Raw genomic sequence first — 26246 nt, 5'->3', positions numbered from 1 at the left:
GTCGTATTTTTTAGTTCAAGTTGTGAATCTTGAAACTTATGCAACTGTTTAAATAAGAAGTCTTAAAAAACAAAGCTGTATGATAAGCAAAACTGTTGTGAGGACTGAATTGTAGGATTCATCAGTTGCCCCCAGCAGAGGGCAGCAACCCCGTCCACTGATAACATATTAACCACCCTGACCACGACTGGATCTGACACCAAACCACACTCCAATTGTACTTTATACAATGGAATTAGGATATAATCTCCACTTATCCTGTTCACCAATACCTTTGCTTTCATTGAACTCTCTGGAGGGAAAACAGAATCCTTCTCCAGTAAGAGAATTTGAGTGGCACCTGTGTCCCTTAAGATAGTTATGGGGTTGTCTGCATCAGTTGAGGAAAAGGGGATGATCTTTCCCTTAGAAGCAATCCTGGCATATCTCCCATCTACCTCATTCCTCACGCCGGCTCCCACAGTAGTGTTTACCTAAGTTCTCCTTGGTCCAGTTAAAGCTACACCCGGCCGTGTAGCATTCTCTATATTGTTCCCTTTTCCAAATCCTCCTTATGAACTCCCACTAGTCCCACGGGCTTTCTTTGCAACTTCCAACATGCTGAACGAACGTGTCCCATCTTATTACAATGTTAACACCTCGGCTTCTGAGTCTCACCTCCACCCTCAGTACCTTTCTTCCTGGTCTGAGAAGGATTGAGAAGGATTGAAAGGATACTGGAGAGGGAGGGGGAGGATCCAGTTGTTGTGGTCCATGTCGGTACCAACAACATAGGCAAGTCTAGAAAAGAGGACCTGTTTAGAGATTATAAAGAGCTAGGATTCAAATTAAAAAACAGGTCCTCAAGGGTCATAATCTCCGGATTACTGCCCGAGCCATGTGCAAATTGGCATAGGGAGGCAAGAATAAGGGAAGTTAACACGTGGCTGAAAGAGTGGTGTGGGAAAGAGGGGTTCCTTTTCATGGGACACTGGCATCAGTTTTGGGACAGGGGGGACCTATACCTTTGGGATTCTCTCCACCTGAACCGAGCTGGGACCAGTGTTCTGGCGAAAAGAGTAAATAGGGTGGTCAATAGGACTTTAAACCAGAGATTGGGGGGGGGGAAGGGAAAGTCAGGGAACCAAGAGGTGAAGTAATCAGTGAGAAGCGTAGCTGCTTAGGAATACAAAAAAGCACGAAAAGACAAAACTCAGGAGAGGTTACGATAGTCCCAATCCCACAAAATATGACAGAGTGTATGGAAAGGCTCAGTAAACCAAGGTCCACCACACTAAGAAAACAAAAAGGGACGGTCAATAGAGAATTAAAGGTGCTATATTTAAATGCGCGCAGTGTACGGAACAAGGTAGATGAGCTTGTGGCCCAGATTGTGACTGGCAGGTATGATGTGGTAGGCATCACAGAGACGTGGTTGCAGGGGGTTCAGGACTGGCATTTAAACATCCAGGGATTCACAACCTATCGAAAAGACAGAGAGGTGGGCAGAGGGGGCGGGGTTGCCTTGTTAATTAGGAATGAAATTAAATCAATAGCACTAAACGACATAGGGTCAGATGATGTGTAGTCTGTGTGGGTAGAGTTGAGGAACCACAAAGGCAAAAAAACCATAATGGGAGTTATGTACAGGCCTCCTAACAGTGGTCAGGACCGGGGGCACAAAATGCACCACGAAATAGAAAGTGCATGAAAGAAAGGCAAGGTCACAGTGATCATGGGGGACTTCAATATGCAGGTGGACTGGGTAAATAATGCTGCCAGTGGACCCAAGAAAAGGGAATTCATTGAATGTTTACAGGAGGGCGTTTTGGAACAGCTTGTGATGGAGCCCACGAAGGAACAGGCCATTCTGGACTTCCGTGTTATGTAATGAGCCAGACTTGATTAAAGATCTTAAAGTAAGGGAACACTTAGGAGACAGTGATCATAATATGGTAGAATTCAATCCCCAATTTGAAAGAAAGAAGGTAGAATCAGATGTAAAGGTGTTACAGTTAATTAAAGGTAACTACAGGGGCATGAGGGAGGAACTGACGAAAATCGACTGGGAGCAGAGCCTAGTGGGAAAGACAGTAGAACAGCAATGGCAGGAGTTTCTTGGAGTAATTGAGGACACAGTACAGAGGTTCATCCCAAAGAAAAGAAAGGTTATCAGAGGGGGGATTAGGCAGCCATGGCTGACAAAGGAAATTAGGGAATACATCAAAGCAAAAGAGAAAGCCTATAATGTGGCAAAGAGTAGTGGGAAGTCAGAAGATTGGGAAGTCTACAAAAACAAACCGAGGATAACAAAGAGAGAAATAAGGAAAGCGAGGATCAAATAGGTAGGCTAGCCAGTAACATTAGGAATGATAGTAAAAGTTTCTTTAAATACATTAAAAACAAACGGGAGGCAAAAGTAGACATTGGGCCGCTCCAAAATGACGCTGGTAATCTAGTGATGGGAGACAAGGAAATAGCTGAGGAACTAAATAAGTACTTTGCATCAGTCTTCACAGTAGAAGACATGAGTAATATCCCAACAATTCAGGAGAGTCAGGGGGCAGAGTTGAATATGGTAGCCATCACAAAGGAGAAAGCGCTAGAGAAACTAAGAGGTCTAAAAATTGATAAATCGCCAGGCCCAGGTGGGCTACATCCTAGAGTTCTAAAGGAGATAGCTGAAGAAATAGTGGAGGCGTTAGTTATGATCTTTCAAAAGTCACTGGAGTCAGGGAAAGTCCCAGAGGATTGGAAAATCGCTGTTGTAACCCCCCTGTTCAAGAAGGGAACAAGGAAAAAGATGGAAAATTATAGGCCAATTAGCCTAACCTCGGTTGTTGGCAAGATTCTAGAATCCATTGTTAAGGATGAGATTTCTAAATTCTTGGAAGTGCAGGGTCGGATTAGGACAAGTCAGCATGGATTTAGTAAGGGGAGGTCATGCCTGACAAACCTGTTAGAGTTCTTTGAAGAGATAACAAATAGCTTAGACCAAGGAGAGCCAATGGATGTTATCTATCTTGACTTCCAAAAGGCCTTTGATAAGGTGCCTCACGGGAGACTGCTGAGTAAAATAAGGGCCCATGGTATTCGAGGCAAGGTACTAACCTGTATTGATGATTGGCTGTCAGGCAGAAGGCAGAGAGTTGGGATAAAAGGTTCTTTATCGGAATGGCAACCGGTGACGAGTGGTGTCCCGCAGGGTTCAGTGTTGGGGCCACAGCTGTTCTCTTTATATATTAACGATCTAGATGACGGGACTGGGGGCATTCTGGCTAAGTTTGCCGATGATACAAAGATAGGTGGAGGGGCAGGTAGTATGGAGGAGGTGGGGAGGCTGCAGAAAGATTTAGACAGTTTAGGAGAGTGGTCCAAGAAATGGCTGATGAAATTCAACATGGGCAAGTGCGAGGTCTTGCACTTTGGAAAAAAGAATAGAGGCATGGACTATTTTCTAAACGGTGACAAAATTCATAATGCTGAAGTGCAAAGGGACTTGGGAGTCCTAGTCCAGGATTCTCTAAAGGTAAACTTGCAGGCTGAGTCCGTAATTAAGAAAGCAAATGCAATGTTGTCATTTATCTCAAGAGGCTTGGAATATAAAAGCAGGGATGTACTTCTGAAGCTTTATATAGCATTAGTTAGGCCCCATTTAGAATACTGTGAGCAATTTTGTGCCCCACACCTCAGGAAGGACATACTGGCACTGGAGCGGATCCAGCGGAGATTCACACGGATGATCCCAGGAATGGTAGGCCTAACATATGATGAACGTCTGAGGATCCTGGGATTATATTCATTGGAGTTTAGGAGGTTGAGGGGAGATCTAATAGAAACTTACAAGATAATGAATGGCTTAGATAGGGTGGACGTAGGGAAGTTGTTTCCATTTTTCTTTATGCTTCATTTCCATTTCCCTTTGCTGCATCTCTATTTCTTTTTCTTTTTGCCTCAGCTCTATTTCTATTCTTTTTAATTCCCTTTCATGTACTGACTGCAACCGAACTCTCTCCAGCTCAACTGAAAATGTCTTTGCTGCTACATTACTTTGTAGGCTCACCTGTGTTCCTAACATCTCTTTCAAATTTAAATGTTGAGCAATTGCTTCAATTAGCTCCACAGTCCTAGCTCCAGCTAGTCCCTCCATTTCTTAATGACCTACCAATTCAACTAGCCTGTCGTCCCTACACCCTTTTAAATAAACCAGAGGTAAGTCAAGTACCTGAAGAAAACCCTTAGCAGGTTCCAGAGCCATCCTGTTATTTCACCACAAACCTGGTGTCTCTTTTTAATTTATTCTGGAACCAAAACTTTGCCATCAACCATTCCAAAGATCTCGAACCCTAGCCCCCAAATTACGTTACAACACCTTGGGCTAGAGTGTGGCCAATTCGAACCCTGCTTGCATGGAATCGCAACACAAGTGAATTAACCAATCATTCTTATAAAAATACCCAAGGTTTTGGGCCCTTGGCGGTCCAATAATCACAGTCACCATGTTTATTTATAACAAGAACTATCATGAAATATGCAGTAAATACAACTGGTTAACATACATAGAATTTACAGTGCAGAAGGAGGCCATTCGCCCATCGAGTCTGCACCGGCTTTTGGAAAGAGCATCCTACCCAAGGTCCACACCTCCACCCTATCCCCACAACCCAGTAATCCCACCTAATCCCCATAACCCAGTATCCCCACCCAACACTAAGGGCAATTTTGGACACTATGGGCAATTTAGCATGGCCAATCCACCTAACCCGCACATCTTTGGACTGTGGGAGGAAACCGGAGCACCCGGAGGAATCCAACGCACACACGGGGAGAATGTGCAGACTCCGCACAGACAGTGACCCAAGCCGGGAATCGAACCTGGGACCCTGGAGCTGTGAAGCAATTGTGCTATCCACAATGCTACCGTGCTGCCCATAATAATAGCTTATTGTCACAAGTAGGCTACAATGAAGTTACTGTGAAAAGCCCCTCGTCGCCACATTCCAGAACCTGTTCGGGGAGGCTGCAACGGGAATTGAACCCGCGCTGCTGGTCTTGTTCTGCATTACAAGCCAGCTGTCTTAGCCCACTGTGCTAATTCCTAGTACCCAGTTTAACTCGCCCCACACCCTCCACGCACACACAAGACAGACAAAGACAGAGGGGGGAAAGGGGTAAAAATAATAAGTGGAGGGAAAAAGAGTCTTTGTTTCAGATGATGGTCTTTACCACACGTTTGCATACAGCAAGCTGGCAGATTAAAGTCTTTGGTTTACAGCCTGTAATCATCTTCTTTATAGATTCATTCATTCATTCAGGTACTCTGTAGGTTAGAAATGCATTACTCACAGCTTTCCCTGCAGAGGCACCTTGGGGCTGGATTCTCCGTTTCTGCGACTAAGTATTGGCGACATTGGAGAATCCGTGGACTTTTACGACAGGAAAATTGGCGCCAAACTTGCACCGATTCCGCTACCGGGGTGGACACCATCGATTTGCACGAAAAACTGTGCATGATTCACCAGGTCCATGATCGACATTCTCAGGGCTGACACTTATCGAAGCCAAAAAGATGGGACTGGTTGTGCTGGAACGCCCATACAGATGATGAGTTAGCTAGGGCCAGAGGGCACCCAGGGGGGGTTAAAGCAGGCTGTCAGCAGCATGCGCAGCCACATGGCTGCCTTGCCGACTGCTGTAATGGTGTTGCATACCCGTCCACCCTGACCCCACAATGCACCTCCTGATCACTCCCTACTACTCCCCCCTGCCCTGGCGGAAGCCCCCCCCTCCCCCTCCCCAGCCAGCGGCACGATTGCCGGCGAAGTATGGTATTGTTGGACACTGCCCAGACGCCCTTTCTCTCTCTCAGCAGCCACCAAGCCAGGTTCACGATTTTTGAGAGCATACGTGGACCGCGCCCTCGGGAACTTGGCTGAACAGAGACGGAGAATCGTGGGTGGGCCCACTAATGATATGCAAACGGTGTTTAAAGTACACATGGCTGCATCGCATTGATGCCATTTTCGTGGTGACGGAGTATCGCGATTTGGCGTCTAACCGGCACCTGCCACGATTTGGGCCTTGGAAACTATTCTCCGCCTAATCGCACGCCCCGATTTTGCAGTCGGCTGACGGAGAATCCCGCCCCTTATTTCTCATCAAACTGTGCTTTCAGTTCGTGGTTTGTCTTCAGACCTCTGTAGTTCCAGAAAAACAGCACCCAGCAGATTTTCTGGAGAGAGCCCTCACAGTGACCCTCTGGAGAGATTTAGCAGGACCTTTCTGCAGACAGTTAGCTGAATCTCTTCACCGTGCTGCCATAATCAAAACTATAACCAAACTCATACCTTGAAACTCTGAAAAGCGCATCTGTGGGATCAGGTCCAATCACCACCTGTTACCGGGCAAAGCAGAGCCTTTTGGGCCATTTAATTGATCACCAGCCAAATCAATCTAACCGAGCCCCCAACTCATTTCTCAGTCACTGATGCTGGCCATCACTACTTAGGCCACTGAACCATGGCAGGATATGAATGGATGCAAATGGTTTGTGGAAGCTGTCAATCACAGACCTCTACTAGAAAGTTATGAATAGCTTGCAGCTAATGGATCTATGAACCAGACGCAGGCACAGTTGCTCCCCTTCCAGGAATGGACACATGAAGTTACAAGGTAAGTGTTACAGCTACAATGCTTCCCACAGTCCCTGTCTGGACTGCTCTCTAGCTTCCAGACAGGGGTCTCTTTTCTTGGGGGGGGGGGGAGAGAGATGTGCGTCTGTGTGTAGGGCGGGGTCTATGGAGTGGTCCCTTTAGGAAGTGGTTATTACAGTGACCTCTGGGAGGGTCCCCCTATTACAGGGGTCTATTGGGGTATCCTATTACAGGTAGCCTTTGGGGGGGGAGCGGGGGGTTTGCCTCATTACAAGAGTCCCTGGGGGTATCCCTATTCCAGAGGTCCCTCTGGGGGTCCTGCTATTCCCAGGGTCCCTGTGGGGGTCCACCTATTACAGGGGTGCCTGTGGGGGGGGGGGTCCACCTATTACAGCAGTCCCTGTGGGGGTCCCCATTACAGTTTCCTGTGGGTGTCCACCTATTAGAGGGGCCCCTGTGGGGTCCATCTATTACAGGGGTCCCTTTCGGGGTTCCCACTATTACAGAGGTCCCTGTGGGGTCCTGCTATTACAGGGGTCCCTGTGGCGAGTCCACCTATTATAGTGGTCCTGGTATTACAGAGGTCCCTATGGGGTCCTGGCATTACAGGGGCCATTGGTAGGGGCACGTCAGGTCAACGCCATGCTTGGGGGCACCGCAGCAATTCAGTGATGGGATACTGCTGTTCGGTGGGGAGGGCGGGGGGGGGGATGTTGGGGCCGATTCGCAGTGCAAGGGATTGGCTGGCCGTGGGAATTCACTATCAGGACGCCCCCTCAAGATAGCGGCTCAAGAGCGGGATTCCCTGGGAATCCTTCATTTGCATGGTGTGCAACAATGAATAGGATCCCGCTCTATGACCCCAAGGGGTGGCACGGTAGCATAGTGGTTAGCACTGTTGCTTCAAGGTGCCAGGCTCCCAGATTCGATTCCCGCTTGGGTCACTGTCTGTGCGGAGTTTGCACGTTCTCGTGTCTGCGTGGGTTTCCTCCGGGTGCTCCGGATTCCTCCCACAAGTCCCGAAAGACAAGCTTGTGAGGTGAATTGGACATTCTGAATTCTCCCTCTATGTACCTGAACCGGCGCCCGAGTGTGGCGACTAGGGGATTTTCACAGTAATTTCATTGCAGTGTTAATGTAAGCCTACTTGTGCAATTCAGTGCAGGCAGGAGAACAGCCTCCCAAACGGAGAACCCTGCCCAATGGCTTTCATTATGCAGAACTACTTTAGTCTGACTGAAGAGCCCTGCCTTGGTTTTATATGTCGAGTGTAACCAAGTTCTGCCATTTAGTGCAAAGAGGTCACCACGTGCTATTTTTTTAATCAAGATGGCACTTCAATCATGTATTCAAGTTAAATGATTTGTTCTCATTCTAGCACAGCCCTGGAGATTTGGAATTCAGAGTATCATTGTTCATCCAAAAACAAGTTGCATTTATCAAGCCCTTTTATCAAGCCCCTTTAATATAGCATGACATCCCAAGTCAAACCATCAGCAAAAATTTGAATCAGAGACACTTAAGGAATTATTAGGACAAGTGATCAAAAGCTTGATCAAAGGTCAGTACGAAGGAGCATCTTAAAGGAGTAAGTGAAGTCGAAACACAGGGAGCTTTAGGGAGGTAAAACTGTTGGACAGCTGGTGGCAATGGCCACAAATGATGGGGTGAAGGAAATTGGAGATGTGAAAGATGCGTAATTGGAGGTACACAGAATGCTCAGAGGGATAATGGGTGTGGAGGAGGCTACAGAAATAGGGAGGATGTGGAAATGGAGGGATTGGAACACAAGGACGAAAATTTCAAATTCAGGGCTCTGCTGGACTAGAAACATCTTTTGGTTGCAGGTATGCAGATCATAGAATTTACAGTGCAGAAGGCGGCCATTCAGCCCATCGAGTCTGCACCAGCTCTTTGAAAGAGCACCGTACCCAAGCCCACACCTCCACCCTATCCCCATAACCCAGTAACCCCACCCAACACTAAGGGCAATTTTGGACACGAAGAGCAATTTAGCATGGCCAATCCACCTAACCTGCACATATTTGGAATGTGGGAGGAAACCAGAGCACCCGGAGGAAACCCACGCACACACGGGGAGAATGTGCAGACTCCGCACAGACAGTGACCCAAGCCGGGAATCGAACCTGGGACCCTGGAGCTGTGAAGCAATTGTGCTAACCACCATGCTACCGTGCTGGCGTCCTGCCAGATGATGGGTGAATGGAACTTAGAGCAAGATAGGATACAGGCAGCATAATTTTGATGAGCTCAAGTTTACAGGTGATGGAAAATGTAAGGCTAGCTAGAAGGGTCGTGGAACATCTGATTTCAGAAGTAACAAATATATCCATGAAGAAGGACCAAAAACCTTCCCTTCTTTTATTTATTTATTTATTTCATTTAATATTCTGGGATATTCATTTAATATCACTGTTTGGTGAGGAAATCCTTTTAATATCTGTCCAAAATTTGACTTTCTCGGGAACCAGTTGCAAGGTTCAAATTGAAGTAATATTCTGAATAAATCTTCTCCAAATCTATTTTATCTCGAACTATAGAATTTTTGTACCAAAAAAACAGTGGGTAGAATTAATCAAATCTGGGACGGTGTCTTGTGGTGGAGCAGGGCCGGGGAGTGTTTCCTGTTGTAGAGGGCAATGGGAAATCATGTCAGATCTTCTGACCCTGGCGTAATTAATTAAGCACCCAGGGTTTTTGCACTGGCTTTTGGGGTGGGATGAATTTCATGGCGCACGTCCCACCGATTATTTGGGTGCCAAATTTTAAAGGTACCTTACATCACAACCCACCAACACCAGGCTGCGTAATTAGCTCCCTACTATTCTCCATATGAACACATGACTGTGTGACAAAATTTGGCTCCAATGCCATCTACAAGTTTGCAGATGACATGACACGACCATAATGGGTCGGATCTCGAACAACGATGAGTCAGAATACAGGAGGGAGATAGAGAACCTAATGGCGTGGTGTAACGACAACAATCTCTCCGTCAACGTCAGCAAATTTAAGGAGCTGGTCATTGACTTCAGGAAGCGAAGTGTCGTACACATCCCTGTCTGCATCAATGGTGCCGAGGTGGAAATGGTTGATAGCTTCAAATTCAGAGGAGTGCACATCAATCTGTTCTGATCCACCCACGTTGATTCTATGACCAAGAAAGCACAACAGTGCCTATATTTCTTCAGGAATCTAAGGAAATTTTGCATGTCCACATTGATTCTTACCAATTTTTACACATGCACCATAGAAAGCATCCTATCTGACTGCATCACAGCCTGGTATGGTAACTGCTCGGCCCAAGACCATAAGAAACTACAAAGTCATGACACTGCCCAGTCCATCACGCAAAACCGCCTCTCATCCATTGATTCTGTCTAAACCTCACGCTACCTTGGGAAAGCGGGCAGCATAATCAATGACCCCTCCCACCTGGGTTATTCTCTCTTCCAACCTCTTCCATCGGGGGGGGAAGATACAAAAATGTGAGAACGCACACTAACAGATTCAAAAACAGTTTCTTCCCCACTGTTACCAGACTCCTGAATGACCCTCTTTTATACTGAACTGATCTCTCCACACATCTTCTTTACTGAGTAGTACTACACTCCATATGCTTCACCCGATGTCTGTGTCTATGTATGTACATTGTGTATTTATCATATGTCCTATGTTTTTTCATGTATGGAACGATCTTTCTGGACTGTATGCAGAACAATACTTTTCCCTGAACCTCAGTACATGTGACAATAAATCAAATCCAAATCCATTGATGAAAGAAGATAGATCTCCTGAAGAAGGAATATGGACCTCCAGGAATATTCTGAGGCTGGAAGATGGACTTCCTCAATGACACTGAAGCTAGAAGATCCACATCATGGATGTATCTCCCTCCCATTGCTCTGGCGTTCCAGGGTCCAGAGTCACGTGCAGCCTCCATACTGAGTTCCAGAGGTAGCCCCAGGTCTTCTTCAATTAAGTCCTGACTTCTGCATGCCACTTTGTCCAGACATGTTGTGGACTGGAGTATTTTCCCAATGGTGCCGTGGAGAATTGGGCATTTGGGGGGGGGGGGGGCAAGATTCTGGTCAGGTCTTCATCTGCATGCCATTAGTGGGATGCAACAGTTTCACACCGACCTCCAGCAGTATTCCCAATCTGCTTTGGCAGGCAGTATCGGAAGATCCCAGTGTAATTTCAGGCCGGGTTGAAACCAATTTTTGGGCCCACTGCCAAAATCTCCCCAACAAACAAGCGCCCAACAAATAAACCACCAAATGTTACAGCACCACATACTTCCAAAAGCAGCAACGGGTTTTGTTGGCTGCATCATAACTGCTTCACTTTCCAAAATGTTACCTTTACACCAATGTTTATGTTATTTATACCACGTTTCCTGATATATGATTCCACAATTATTTAAACAAATAAAGTTTCTTGATATGCTTATTAAAATATTTGTAATATTGTTCATTGTACTGAGCTGAAACAATTAATCCTATTGCTCTGCTGAGGTGGTGGCAGTAACAATTGAAATGTGATCACTCAATGCCACTAAAAGCTTCATTATCTGATCAGGTGTTGCCAGATACACTGAGTTTTCCCAGCAATTTCGGTTTTCATTTAAGGCATATCATAGAATCCCCACAATGCAGAAGGAGGCCATTTGGCCTATCACGTCTACACTGACCCTCTGAAAGAGCACACTACCCAGGCCAATCCTCCACCCTAACCCCGTAACCCCTGCAAATCCTGTGGAAGGAAACCAGAGCATCCGGAGGAAATTCACGCAGACACGGGAAGAATGTGCAAACTCCACACAGACACTCATCCAAGGTCGGAATCGAACCCAGGTCCCTGCCGCTGGGCTAACCACTGTGCCACCGTGCCGCACCAATGTTAGATTTTGTTACAAAGTGATTGGAATATAAGAGTACAGAAATCTTACTACAATTATATAAGGTACTGGTGACTCTACACTTGGAGTACAGTTTTGAGCTCCTTACCTAAGGAAGATCATACATTCCCTAGCAACAAAGGTTCACTAGATTGGTTCCTGGTATGACAGGATGATCGAATTCAAGCATAAAATTCTTCAGGGGCTTTATGGGGTAGATGCCGATACAGATGGATTCCCCTCGATGGGAAACCGGAACATGTGATCACAGTCTCAGAATAAGAATAAGGATTCACCTGAGGAAGGAGCAGTGCTCTGAAAGCTAGTGATTCGGAACAAACCTGTTGGACTTTAACCTGGTGTTGTAAGATTTCTTACTCAGAATAAGAAGTCAGTCATTGAGGTCTGACATGAGGAAAACTTTCTTCGCTCAGTTGGTAGCGAATCTTTGGAATTCTCACCCACAAAGAGCCATTAATGCTCAATTATTGAGCATATTTAAGACAGATTTAAGAGGAAACAATATATGCGGATATTGCAGGAACGTGGAGTTGAAATGGAAGATGAATAGTGACGAAGGCTCAAAAGGCCAAATCGCCTCCACCAGTTCCTATTTCCTATGTTCTTATGTATCTTTAATTAATTATCACTGATCCATATCATGAAACCCTCTTGGATCCTGCATACATTGTTATGTTAACACAGCTTCGCAGGAAACCAATAGCAGCTCTTTCAGCTACCTTGTTCAATCACCCCTCTGCTCCTCTTTCTGCACTTTCTTTCAAAAGTTTTTCAACTGTGCCTTCAGATCCATCTGCTTGATGTCCATTAATTGTTCACGGTTCTGTAAAATGCTCTGAGACACCTTTGTATACATGAACAGCTTTGCAGAAATGTAAGTTGTTGTTCATAGTACCTTCAAACTGAATCAAACTGCTTTTGAATCTTTCATATTTAGATAATCAGGTCATTGATTGGTAACTTTTAACTTTTAGCTAATTATCTATGGATGTTTGATGCATTTAGGTATGATCCAGAGGTATTTGTGATACTTTTGAGGCATGATTGCCGGGATTTTCCGAGCCCGCGACAAGTCGGACAATCGCCGGGGGCGCAGGAAATTTCCGCCACGCCGCTCCAACGCCGGGCCGCCGACGGAGAATCGGTGGCAATCGCGCCGGTCGGAGGCCGCTGAAATAGGCCCCCATGGCGATTCTCCGTGGGCAACCGGCCAAACACCCGCCGGCGTGGTTTACATCTGGTACCACCCGGCAGGAGCACGGATCCGCAGCTGCGGTGGTGGTCCTGGTGGGGGGCAGGGGGGGAATCTGACACCGGGGGGGGGCCTCAGCGGTGGGCAGGCCCACGATTGGGGGCCACCGATCCGTGGGCCATTGCGATCTGGGGAGACCTGCCTTACTCCGCGCAGGCCCGCTGTGCAGCTCCGCCATGTCGGCGGCGCCCGCGCCGAGGTGGGCCGCCGCGCACATGCGCGGACCAACTTGCGGCCGCCGTGCGCATGCGCGGCCGCGCGGTCTGGACAGCAGGGCCCTGCCGGCAGCCAGAGCTACAGGACGCAGGCCGGGGCCCTGCTGGCCCCCTAGAAAACAGTGAATCATCCCGGACTTTCGAGGAAAAAGTCCGGAGTGATTCTTGCCCGTTTTCCGGCGGGCGTGGGGACTTAGTCCCCAAAAGGGAGAATCCCGACCGTTGTCTTTGAAGGTTGCTGCATGACAAATAGGCTAGTATAGGTCAGGAACTGCTGTGCAGGCTGCAGAACACTTTGAGTAGAATGTAATTAGTAATTTTTACTCTTGAACCAATCACAAATTACTTGCTCCACGATTTTAAGATCTCATTAACTGAAGAAGCAAAGTTTCTGGTTCTGCAATCTTAATGGTTGAAGAGACTCTGGGTTATATCACACAGATTAAACATTTTTCATAATATGAAGATTATTATATATGTTTTTAAAAATTGATCTGCTGGCAATATTCAAATCAGAACTACAACAATTCACTTATGTTGTAGAATCTCTATGTTGCAGGTGCCCTCACCTTTATATGAGCAAAGATTATTGTTTAAATATCTGACAGATAAGAGTAGAAGGTTGTGTACTCAATCCAATCATTTAGATCAGAAACCGAATTTTGCTCTAAAATGAGATATGACAAAGTAGATTTTGCTATACTCAAAGAACGATAAATAGAAAGAGAGCTTTTGTTTCTGAAAATATGAAAAAATCTGCTTTAAAATACTGAGCATGAAGAGTCTGAAATATTATCAGATCAAATCACTGATTGATAATGGACACAGAGACGTGGCTGCAAGGGGATCAGGGCTGGGATCCAAATATCCAAGGGTATGTATCCTATCGAAAGGACAGGCAGATGGGCAAAGGGGCGGGGTTGCATTGTTAGTAAGGAATGAAGTTAAATCGATAATGGGTAGAGTTGATGAATCACAAAGGTAAAAAGACCCTGATGAGAATTATGTACAGGCCCATTAGCAGTAGTCAGGATGTGGGGCAGAAAATAAATCAGGAGATTGAAAAGGCATGTAAAAAAGGCAATATTACAATAATCATGGGGCACTTCAATATGCAGGTGGACTGGGAAAGTCAGGTTGGTAGTGGATCCCAAGAAATTGAATTTATGGAATGTCTAAGAGATGGTTTTTTGGAGCAGCTTGTGACAGAGCCTACTAGGGAACAGGCAATTCTGGATTTGGTGATGTGTAATGAGGCAGACTTGATTAGGGAACTTAAGGTGAAGGAACCCTTTGGGAGCAGTGACCACAATATGATAGAATTTACCCTGCAGTTTGAGAGGGAGAAGCTGCAATCAGGTGTAACGATATTACAATTAAATAAGGGTAACTACAAAGACATGAGGGAGGAGCTGGCTAGAGTTGATTGGAAAAGGAGCCGAGCAGGGAAGACAGTGGAACAGCAATGGCAGGAGTTTTTGGGCATTATTAGGGAGGCACAACAGAAATTCATCCCAAGGAGGAGGAAATATGCGCAGGGGAGGACAAGCCAGCCATGCTGACGAGGGATGTCAAGGACAGCATAAAGGCTAAAGAAAAAGCATACAAAGTGGCGAGGTTTAGTGGGAAACCAGAGGATTGGGAAGCCTTTAAAAGCGAGCAGAGGACAACTAAAAAAGCAATAAGGGGGGAGAAGATGAAGTATGAGTGCAAGTTAGCTAGTAATATAAAGGAAGATAGGAAGAGATTTTTTCAATATATAAAAGGTAAGAGAGAGGCAAAAGTAGACATTGGACCACGAGAAAATGTGGCTGGAGAAGAAATAATAGGAAACAAAGAAATGGCAGACGAACTGAATAGATACTTTGCATCAGTCTTCACAGTGGAAGACACCAGTGGGATGGCAGAGTTCCAGGAGAACCAGGGGGCAGAGGTGAGTGCAGTGACCATTACTAAGGAGAAGGTTCTGGGGAAACTGAAAGTTCTGAAGGTGGATAAGTCACCTGGACCGGACGGACTACACCCCAGGGTCCTAAAAGAGATAGCTGAGGAAATTGTGGAGGCATTAGTGATGATCTTTCAGGGATCACTGGAGGCAGGAAGGGTCCCAGAGGACCACTGCTTAACAACTTCCTTACCTTGCAGGTCAGCTGTTAGTTCGGGAGAGAGAGAGAGAGCCGGGACTTTGGAAACAGCGCGTGAGATTGAAAAAGCGCGGGAGCTGCGAGGCAGAGGGGACAGGTTAAAAGGTCGCGGCCTGGGTGAGGTAAGTACTGCTTAACAACTTCCTTACCTTGCAGGTCAGCTGCTAGTTCGGGAGAGAGAGAGAGCCGGGACTTTGGAAACAGCGCTGGAGATTGTAAAAGCGCGGGAGCTGCGAGGCAGAGGGGACAGGTTAAAAGGTTGCGGCCTGGGTGAGGTAAGTACTGCTTAACAACTTCCTTACCTTGCAGGTCAGCTGTTAGTTCGGGAGAGAGAGAGAGAGCCGGGACTTTGGAAACAGCGCGGGAGATTGAAAAAGCGCGGGAGCTGCGAGGCAGAGGGGACAGGTTAAAAGGTCGCGGCCTGGGTGAGGTAAGTACTGCTTAACAACTTCCTTACCTTGCAGGTCAGCTGTTAGTACGGGAGAGAGAGAGAGCCGGGACTTTGGAAACAGCGCGGGAGATTGAAAAAGCGCGGGAGCTGCGAGGCAGAGGGGACAGGTTAAAAGGTCGCGGCCTGGGTGAGGTAAGTACTGCTTAACAACTTCCTTACCTTGCAGGTCAGCTGTTAGTTCGGGAGAGAGAGAGAGCCGGGACTTTGGAAACAGCGTGGGAGATTGAAAAAGCGCGGGAGCTGCGAGGCAGAGGGGACAGGTTAAAAGGTCGCGGCCTGGGTGAGGTAAGTACTGCTTAACAACTCCCTTACCTTGCAGGTCAGCTGTTAGTTCGGGAGAGAGAGAGAGCCGGGACTTTGGAAACAGGGGAAGGTGGCAGCAGCCAGGTTCATGGCACCGTGGCTGGCTCTTGCACAGAAGGGCGGGAAAAAGAGTGGCAGAGCTATAGTGATAGGGGATTCAATTGCAAGGGGAATAGACAGGCGTTTCTGCGGACGCAAACGAGAATCCAGGTTAGTATGTTGCCTCCCTGGTGCAAGGGTCAAGGATGTCTCGGAGCGGCTGCAGGGCATTCTGGAGGGGGAGGGTGAACAGCCAGCTGTCGTGGTGCATATAGGCACCAACGATATAGGTAAAAAACAGGATGAGGTCCTACAAGCTGGATTTAGGGAGTTAGGAGTTAAACTAAAAAGTAGGATCTCAAAGGTAGTAATCTCAGGATTGCTACCAGTGCCACGTGATAGTCAGAGTAGGAATGACAGGATAGCTAGGATGAATACGTGGCTTGAGAGATGGTGCAAGAGAGAGGGTTTCAAATTCCTGGGACATTGGGAACGGTTCTGGGGGAGGTGGGACCTGTACAAATCGGACGGTCTGCATCTGGGTGGGACTGGAACCAATGTTCTCGGGGGTGTGTTTGCTAGTGCAGTTGGGGAGGGTTTAAACTAATGTGGCAGGGGGATGGGAACCGATGTAGGAAGTCAGTGGGGACGGAAACAAAAGGCAGGAAGGGAGAGTGTGTAAAGCATGACCAGGGAAAGCAGGGCAGAGAGCAAGGAAAGTCTACATTAAACTGCATTTATTTCAATGCAAGGGGCCTGACGGGCAAAGCGGATGAACTCAGGGCATGGACGGGCACATGGGACTGGGATATTATAGCTATGACTGAAACATGGCTAAGGGAGGGGCAGGACTGGCAGCTCAATGTTCCAGGGTACAGACGCTCTAGAAAGGATAGAACAGGAGGTAAGAGAGGAGGGGGAGTGGCGTTTTTGATTAGGGAGAACATCACGGCAGTACTTAGAGGGGATATATCAGAGGGTTCGCCCACTGAGTCTATATGGGTGGAACTGAAAAATAAGAAGGGAGAGATCACCTTGGTAGGACTGTACTACAGGCCCCCAAATAGTCAGCGGGAAATTGAGGAGCAAATATGTAAGGAGATTACAGATAGCTGCAAGAATAATAGGGTGGTAATAGTAGGGGACTTTAACTTTCCCAACATTGACTGGGACAGCCATAGCATTAGGGGCTTGGATGGAGGGAAATTTGTTGAGTGTATTCAGGAGGAATTTCTCATTCAGTATGTGGATGGACCGACTAGAGAGGGGGCAAAACTTGACCTCATCTTGGGAAATAAGGAAGGGCAAGTGACAGAAGTGTTAGTGAGGGATCACTTTGGGACAAGTGACCATAACTCCATTAGTTTTAAGATAGCTATGGAGAATGATAGGTCTGGCCCAAGAGTTAAAATTCTTAATTGGGGCAAGGCCAATTTTGATGGTATCAGACAGGAACTTTCAGAGGTAGATTGGGGAGACTGTTGGCAGGCAAAGGGACGGCTGGTAAATGGGAGGCTTTTAAAAATGTGTTAACCAGGGTGCAGGGTAAGCACATTCCCTTTAGAGTGAAGGGCAAGGCTGGTAGAAGTAGGGAACCCTGGATGACTCGAGATATTGAGACTCTGGTCAAAAAGAAGAAGGAGGCATATGACGTACATAAGCAACTGGGATCAAGTGGATCCCTTGAAGAGTATAGAGATTGTCGAAATAGAGTTAAGAGGGAAATCAGGAGGGCAAAAAGGGGACATGAAATTGCTTTGGCAAATAATGCAAAGGAGAATCCAAAGAGATTCTACAGATACATAAAGGGGAAAAGAGTAACTAGGGACAGAGTAGGGCCTCTTAAGGATCAACAAGGACATCTATGTGCAGACCCACAAGAGTTGGGTGAGATCCTGAATGAATATTTCTCATCGGTATTCACGGTGGAGAAAGGCATGGATGTTAGGAAACTAAGGGAAATAAATAGTGATGTCTTGAGAAGTGTGCATATTACAGAGGAGGAGGTGCTGGAAGTCTTAAAGCGCATCAAGGTAGATAAATCCCCGGGACCTGATGAAATGTATCCCAGGATGTTGTGGGAGACTAGGGAGGAAATTGCGGGTCCCCTAACAGAGGTATTTGAATCATCGGCAGCCACAGGTGAGGTGCCTGAAGATTGGAGAGTGGCGAATGTTGTGCCCTTGTTTAAGAAGGGCAGCAGGGAAAAGCCTGGGAACTACAGACCGGTGAGCCTAACGTCTGTAGTAGGTAAGTTGCTAGAAGGTATTCTGAGAGACAGGATCTACAAGCATTTAGAGAGGCAAGGACTGATTCGGGGCAGTCAGCATGGCTTTGTGCGTGGAAAATTATGTCTCACAAATTTGATTGAGTCTTTTTAAGGGGGTGACCAGGGAGGTAGATGAGGGCAGTGCAGTAAACGTTGTCTACATGGACTTTAGCAAAGCCTTTGACAAGGTACCGCATGGTAGGTTGTTGCAGAAGCTTTAAGTTCACGGGATCCAGGGTGAGGTTGCCAATTGGATTCAAAATTGGCTGGACGACAGAAGACAGAGGGTGGTTGTAGAGGGTTGTTTTTCAAACTGGAGGCCTGTGACCAGTGGTGTGCCTCAGGGATCGGTGCTGGGTCCACTGTTATTTGTGATTTATATTAATGATTTGGATGAGAATTTAGGAGGCATGGTTAGTAAGTTTGCAGATGACACCAAGATTGGTGGCACAGTGGATAGTGAAGAAGGTTATCTAGGATTGCAACGGGATCTTGATCAATTAGGCCAGTGGGCCGACGAATGGCAGATGGAGTTTAATTTAGATAAATGTGAGGTGATGCATTTTGGCAGATCGAATCAGGCCAGGACCTACTCAGTTAATGGTATGGCGTTGGGGAGAGTTATAGAACAAAGAGATCTCGGAGTACAGGTTCATAGCTCCTTGAAGGTGGAGTCGCAGGTGGACAGGGTGGTGAAGAAGGCATTCGGCATGCTTGGTTTCATTGGTCAGAACATTGAATACAGGAGTTGGGACGTCTTGTTGAAGTTGTACAAGACATTGGTACGGCCACACTTGGAATACTGTGTGCAGTTCTGGTCACCCTATTATAGAAAGGATATTATTAAACTAGAAAGAGTGCAGAAAAGATTTACTAGGATGTTGCCGGGACTTGATGGTTTGAGTTATAAGGAGAGGCTGGATAGACTGGGACTTTTTTCCCTGGAGCGTAGGAGGCTTAGGGGTGATCTTATAGAGGTCTATAAAATAATGAGGGGCATAGATAAGGTAGATAGTCAACATCTTTTCCCAAAGGTAGGGGAGTCTAAAACGAGAGGGCATAGGTTTAAGGTGAGGGGGGAAGAGATTCAGAAGGGCCCAGAGGGGCAATTTCTTCACTCAGAGGGTAGTGAGTGTCTGGAATGGGCTGCCAGGGGTAGTAGTAGAGGCGGGTACAATTGTGTCTTTTAAAAAGCATTTAGATAGTTACATGGGTAAGATGGGTAATAAGGGTTATGGGCAAATGCGGGCAACTGGGACTAGCTTACTGGTAAAAACTGGGCGGCATGGACTGGTTGGGCTGAAGGGCCTGTTTCCATGCTGTAAACGTCTATGATTCGATGACTGGAAGGTGGCTAATGTAACACCACTGTTTTAAGAAGGGAGGGAGGCAGAAGACGGGAAATTATAGGCCGGTTAGCCTGACTTCAGTCATTGGTAATATTTTAGTCTGTTATTAAAGATGAGATCGCGAAGCACTTGGAAGTGCATGGTAAAATAGGACTGAGTCAGCACGGCTTTGTCAAAGGGAGGTTGTGTCTGACAAATCTGTTAGAGTTCTTTGAGGAGGTAACAAGCAAGTTAGACAAAGGAGAACCAGTGGACGCGATTTATTTAGATACCCAGAAGGCCTTTGACAAGGTGCCGCATCGGAGACTGTTAAATAAGTTAAGAGCTCATAGGCAGGGTAAAATCCTGGCACGGATAGAGGATTGGCTGAATGGCAGAAGGGAGAGAGTGGGGATAAAGGGGTCTTTTTCAGGATGGCAGCCGGTGACTAGTGGTGTGCCTCAGGGGTCTGTGCTGGGACCACAACTTTTTACAATATACATTAATGATGTGGAAGAAGGTACTGAAGGCACAGTTGCTAAGTTTGCAGATGATACAAAGATCTGTAGAGGGACAGGTAGTATTGAGTAAGCAAGAGGACTGCAGAAGGACTTGGACAAGCTCGGAGAGTAGGCAATGAAGTGGCAAATGAAATACAATGTGGAAAAGTGTGAGGTTATGCACTTTGGAAGGAGGAATTTAGGCATAGACTATTTTCTAAATGGGGAAATGCTACGGAAAGCAGAAGCACAAAGGGACTTGGGAGTCCTTGTTCACGATTCTCTTAAGGTTAAGGTGCAGGTTCAGTCGGCAGTTAAGAAGGTAAATGCAATGTTAGCATTCATGTCAAGAGGGCTAGAATACAAGACCAGGGATGTACTTCTGAGGCTGTGTAAGGCTTTGGTCAGACCCCATTTGGAGTATTGTGAGCAGTTTTGGGCCCCATATCTAAGGAAGGATGTGCTGGCCTTGGAAAGGGTCCAGAGGAGGTTCACAAGAATGATCCCTGGAATGAAGAACTTGTCGTATGAGGAACGTTTGAGGACTCTGGGTCTGTACTCATTGGAGTGTAGAAGGATGAGAGGGGATCTTATTGAAACTTACAAGATACTGCGAGGCCTGGATAGAGTGGACATGGAGAGGATGTTTCCACTTGTAGGTGTTGCTAACTTTTGGTTGGCTCTTAATTCGTAATTTGCTCTGTTTGTTTAACCTTTGCTCTAGAGTCGCCAGGTATCTTTATGATACCGCCACGAGGTTCAAGTTCAAGTAATGATCAATAACTCAACACACCAATTAGTAAGATTCAAATCAAAACACATTTATTATACACAGTAAATCACTACTCATGCATAAACTCTACTTTCTAGGCTATTCCGATCACTAAAAGGCCTATACTTAGCTTCGGACTGGCCCACCAGGTCAGGGGAACAAATGGCCTCTCGTTCAGGTCCTGAGTCTGCAGGATTCAAAAGCTGGTATGGACTTGTAGCTAGGAGCGCCTATCTCGTAGCGAGCATTGACTTGAGACTTACTTGGTTGGCGGCCGCTGGGGCAGGTCACTCTCACGGGTTGATTCAAGTTGCTGAGTGACCCTGCCAAAGAAGGACGATTTGAACTTGGGGGCTTTACTTTATAGTCCCCAGGGGCTTCTCGCCTTTCGGGGCTGACCCCGTACCTGGTTCCAAGTGATTGGACTACTTTCCGATCACTTGGATCGATTTCTCCAATGCTGGAGCGGTTCCCTGATCGCTGGGCGGTCCCTAAGTGTCCATTGGCCTTCCTTTGTCTTGGCTCCTGCTGGCGCCGAGGAGTCTGGCTTGGCTTTATTCACCTTAACTGCCATTGTGCCTTGGAATCGCTCATTACTATGCAGATGGCTGCTGCATTACTATGCAGATGGCTGCTGGTTTCTGTGCTGTCTGGTTCCTTACAGGTTTCAATGCACATGATCTCTGTATTTGCTAGTCTTTGCCTGTGTTGGCTGAGTTTCCCTTCAGCCTTTGCGGGTCCCCATTTTAAGTCGGGAAGTGGCCAACTCAGGTGACTACATAGGGAAAACTAACAGAGGATACCATCTCAGACTAAAGGGACGATCCTTTAAAACAGAGATGAGGAGGAATTTCCTCAGCCAGAGGGTGGTGAATCTACAGAACTCTTTGCCACAGAAGGCTGTGGAGGCCAATTCACTGAGTGTCTTTAAGACAGAGATAGATAGGTTCTTGATTAATAAGGGGATCGGGGGTTATGGGGAGATGAGAAAATATTTGCCATGATAGAATGGCAGAGCAGACTCGATGGGCCAAGTGGTCTAATTCTGCTCCTATGTCCTATGGTCTTATATTGAAAACCAGGAAGATAAACACTATTCATTGTTAATTTATAACATTGCCTCCAAAGGGAAATTGCAATACATACTATAATGTTTTGAAATTTCTTCAAATTAATATCAAACCTGAGAAAATATGATTTACCTTTCTCCTCAAAGGCCATGCCCATATTAGCATTTGCTTCTGCTACTTTCTGTCCCCCAGCTGGGGTGATCATTTCAGCTGTGGTGAGGCACGATTGAAAGAAGTGATCTGAAAGCAGTTTGTCCCCTACTGTTTTGAAGTAGCATGCCAATGAAAGTTGATTATTATATACTTCCTCAAAGTGTGCTTAAGAAAGAAGAGAAGAGAAGGTATTATTTTTAGAAACGTCTATGGCAAATATATCAGAATTACATTTATTCATGTAAACTATGTTGCAATATCAGGACAGGAGCACACAATAATTGAGTCATTTCTGGAAAGAAAATGACTAACATGTTTCAATACTTAAATCTATTATGTTAATAAAGTGCAGCACAGATAACAGTAATTATTGCTTCACCAAAATTCAAATATAAATTCAGTTTGCTCTGACTGATCTAGTGGAACGTAGCCTTCAGTTTCTTGATTTTTTTGTAAATGTCACCGATTTTAGCATCAATCATTCTGTACATCAAATAATTCAACCCCATGTGTTTTGTACTAATTACTGATTTTAGAAACTAATGAGGCAGGTATTTGCATGCTCATTGGGCAGTTCACTTTCTTCTCTACACAACCTAACACAAATGCAAAAACACCACTTTACACATTCTTAGATTGTTTCTAATTAAAGCAGTTCATAGTTAACATGAAATAACATCATTGTAACTACAGCTTTAATATTTTCTTTCTTAAGATGTCTATACACATATTTTGACAACTATTGCCACATACCTGATGCTATACATGTATAAACTGCAAGCTAAATAACTCATAAACATGAAATAAAAAATATCTCCAGGAAGCTTTCAGAGGCATGGCTTCTTTCGATCTTCGTTCATTTTATTAATGATACTGAATGAAGGCCATGTAAATGGTTAGGTATTATGTCCATACTTCAAAAGCATATCAGTTATCCTGCATTATATCATATTTATGAGCTTTGTGGAGTGAAGTTTCCATGTGCAATTTTCAGAAATGTAGTAAATTGTTACCCGAATCCAGTTTCATTCCCCTTCAGGCAAGCACCACTACTGCCAATACCTGTGACTACTTAATTTACCTGCTCTGCGAGCTGCCTCAGCCCTGATCAGGAAATACTGAAGATGATCCAACTTATTGTGCTGTTTGTCCAGGGGTTCTTCCATCCATATGTCTGACCCAGGTCCTGCGGCTTCCCTTACATTATTCCAATTCAGGATCAGATTGGTGAATTCTGAAAAGGACTTGTGATAACCTTGTCGCAGCATGTCTAAACAGATGTTGTGTTTGTATGTATTTCTGTAACTGGAATAGGAAAAGGAAAAACATGTTCAAAGGTTTCTTCATTTTAAGTGTAATTACTTTGCTTTGCTGACCCTTTATATTCTTTGCAATCACCACAGAAAATTCTACTTCGTTTAGGTTGTTATGATATTCCAAAAGCTGGTTTGACACTGATAGATGTAGATTGCAATACATGTTTATAGGTCAGAGAACCAGGAAACAACTCTCTGCCTGGATGATGTTAATGTTTTGAAAATTATGCAATTCACAGTAAAAAGCCAGAAAAGTATGTAATTGGCCGCAGTCTCCACTGTTAAGAAGGAGAAATATTCTGCAAAAGTGTAACAAACTACCAGTACTGTGTTGTACTTTTTCAATTCGGCACAAAATGCGTGCAGGAGCCAAAACTGACAAAAGATTTTTTCTATCCTTGTTTTATAAAATATATATTTTTTCTTCTTTTTCACATTTTCTCCCAAATTTAGACATAGACATAGACATAGAATTTACAGTGCAGAAGGAGGCCATTCGGCCCATCGAGTCTGCACCGGCTCTTGGAAAGAGCACCCTACCGAAGGTCCAAACCTCCACCCTATCCCCATAACCCAGTAACCCCACCTAATCCCCATAACCCAGTAACCCCACCCTACGGGCAATTTTGGACACTATGGGCAATTTAGCATGGCCAATCCACCTAACCCGCACATCTTTGGACTGTGGGAGGAAACCGGAGAACCCGGAGGAAACCCGGGGAGAACGTGCAAACTCCGCACAGACAGTGACCCAAGCCGGAATCGAACCTGGGACCCTGGAGCTGTGAAGCAATTGTGCTAACCACCATGCTACCGTGCTGCCCCAACAATACCCAACAATAAACAATAATCAGTAACGAATGCAATGTCAATCCCCATATCAAATACAACGATCCCATCCTCCCACCAAACCCCTAACAATTAGCCCGCATGTTGACAGAAACAAATGACAAAAAGGAATTAGGAATCACCCATAGTCACCATTAACACATACAGTCCCCCTCCCCCCAACCCCCTCCCAATGTTCAATGTAATCCAATTCTCGATGCATAATGAATAACTCCCATGAAATGTAAAACCCCCCCATCCTTCCCCTCAGTTCAAATTTGACCTTCTCAAGCATCAGGAATTCCAGCACGTTGATCTCCACCCGAACAAGATCCGCCTTCGGCGATCAACGAGGCGAAGGCTACAACATCTGCCTCCGCACCTGTTTCCAACCCCAGTTGGTCCGGCGCCCCCACCCCCCAATATACACACACATCTTCTACCCCCTCAAAGAGCCGGCTCATCCTCGCCCTTGTAAGGTATGTTCTATACACCACCTTCCGCTGTATCAGCCCCAACCTCGCACATGATGTGGAGGCGTTCACCAACTGGAGCACCTCACACCAGAACCCCTCCTCCATACCCTCTCCCAACTCTTCTTACCACTTTGCCTTGATCCCTTCCAGTGTTGCCTTCTCCTCTTCCAAAATAGCCCCGTAATCCGCCGATACTACCCCTTTCTTCAGTCCCCCTGTCTTCAGCACCTCCTCCAGCAATGTGGAAGCCGGCTCTACTGGGAAGCTCTGTATCTCCTTTCTGACAAAGTCTCGAACCTGCATGTATCTAAATATTTCCCCTTGCTCCAGCCCATACTTTGCTCCCATCTCCTTCAATCCTGCAAATCGATCCCTAAGAAACAAATCTTTTAGTGTCCTAATTCCTTTCACCTCCCATCTCCGAAAATTTCCATCCCACTTCCCTGGCTCAAATCTATGGGGTGGGATTCTCTCAGCCCATGCCGGGCCGGAGGATCGCCGGACGGGCGCGAACCTTGCGACGCCGCTCCGACCCCAATCCGCCAATTCTCCGGAGAAAGGAGAGTCGGTGCCATTGGCACTGGCGCGGATGGCGCGGCGCGGGTCGGGGGCTGCTCTAAGGGCCTCCCCCCGGTGAATCTCGGCCCGGGATGGGCCGCGCAGACATACCAAAAAACCCGAGTCCCACCGGTGCCGTTCACACTCGGCGGGACCTCGGCGTTAATGGATCTGGGGGCGGCCTGGCCCGCGATCGGGGCCTACCAATCGGCGGGCCGGCCTCTCGGGCTGGGGGCCTCTTTTGTTCCACGTCAGCCCCTGTAGCCCTACGCCATGTTGCATCGGGGCCGGCACGGAGAAGGGAGCCACCGCGCATGCGCAGACCCGTGGCGCCCATCTGACGCTGGGAATAGCAGCTGGAGCAGCGTGGGTCGCTCCAGTGCCGGACTGCCCCCTGGTAGGGGTCATAATTGCTGCTCCTGAGGCCATGTTCACGCCATCGAGAAACGCAACTGCGTTTACGACGGCGTCAACACCTCGCCTCAGGATCAGAGAATTCCACCTATGGTTCCCCAAAATCAACATTTCCCTGGACTCTGCCCCCAACCCAAAGTGCTGACGAAACACCTCCAAATTCTGAACGAAGCTCTTCCTACCAGACTCCCTGAGTATCTCCCCGGGGCCGTCGGGAGAGGTGTTGTTGCTAGCGCCTTCAATCCCGACCCCCTACACAAACTCTCCTCCATTCTGACCCATTGGGAGTCAACCCCTCTGACCCAGCTCCGTAACTTCTCCACATTCGCCGCCCAGTAATCATACATCAGGTTCGGAAGACCCAAACCCCCTGCCTGACTTCCTCTCTGTAGTAGCACCTTTCTAATTCTGGCCACCTTCCCTCCCCATATTTCTATCATTGTTAATAATAAAATATTACGATTACAATATTACAATTACAATGCATTGCTTTTACTGAAGGTACTCAATTTTATGGATTTCATTCTAAGATATCAATTGTCTGTTATCTATATTAAAATGAGAATGCAGATCACACGTACCAT

The 26246-nt window shown here is 46.4% G+C and overlaps 1 protein-coding gene across 5 annotated transcripts in view; it reads right to left on the bottom strand.

Moving 5' to 3' along the window:
* Positions 1 to 26246, bottom strand: part of ttc29 (tetratricopeptide repeat domain 29) — an 830052-nt gene that overhangs the window by 702866 nt on the left and 100940 nt on the right. For all 5 annotated transcript variants that reach the window (XM_072496097.1, XM_072496099.1, XM_072496098.1 and 2 more), the window contains exons 4-5: positions 23152 to 23375; positions 22050 to 22235 (exon numbers count right to left, since the gene is read on the bottom strand). In XM_072496097.1, the coding sequence (XP_072352198.1) occupies positions 22050 to 22235; positions 23152 to 23375 (410 nt within the window). The remainder of the gene's footprint in view (positions 1 to 22049; positions 22236 to 23151; positions 23376 to 26246) is intronic.

Source organism: Scyliorhinus torazame, chromosome 3, assembly GCF_047496885.1.
Source record: "Scyliorhinus torazame isolate Kashiwa2021f chromosome 3, sScyTor2.1, whole genome shotgun sequence".
Taxonomy (NCBI): Eukaryota; Metazoa; Chordata; class Chondrichthyes; order Carcharhiniformes; family Scyliorhinidae; genus Scyliorhinus; species Scyliorhinus torazame.
The sequence above is the reverse complement of the archived record's forward strand: the minus strand, read 5'-3'. Positions and strand labels throughout refer to the sequence as shown.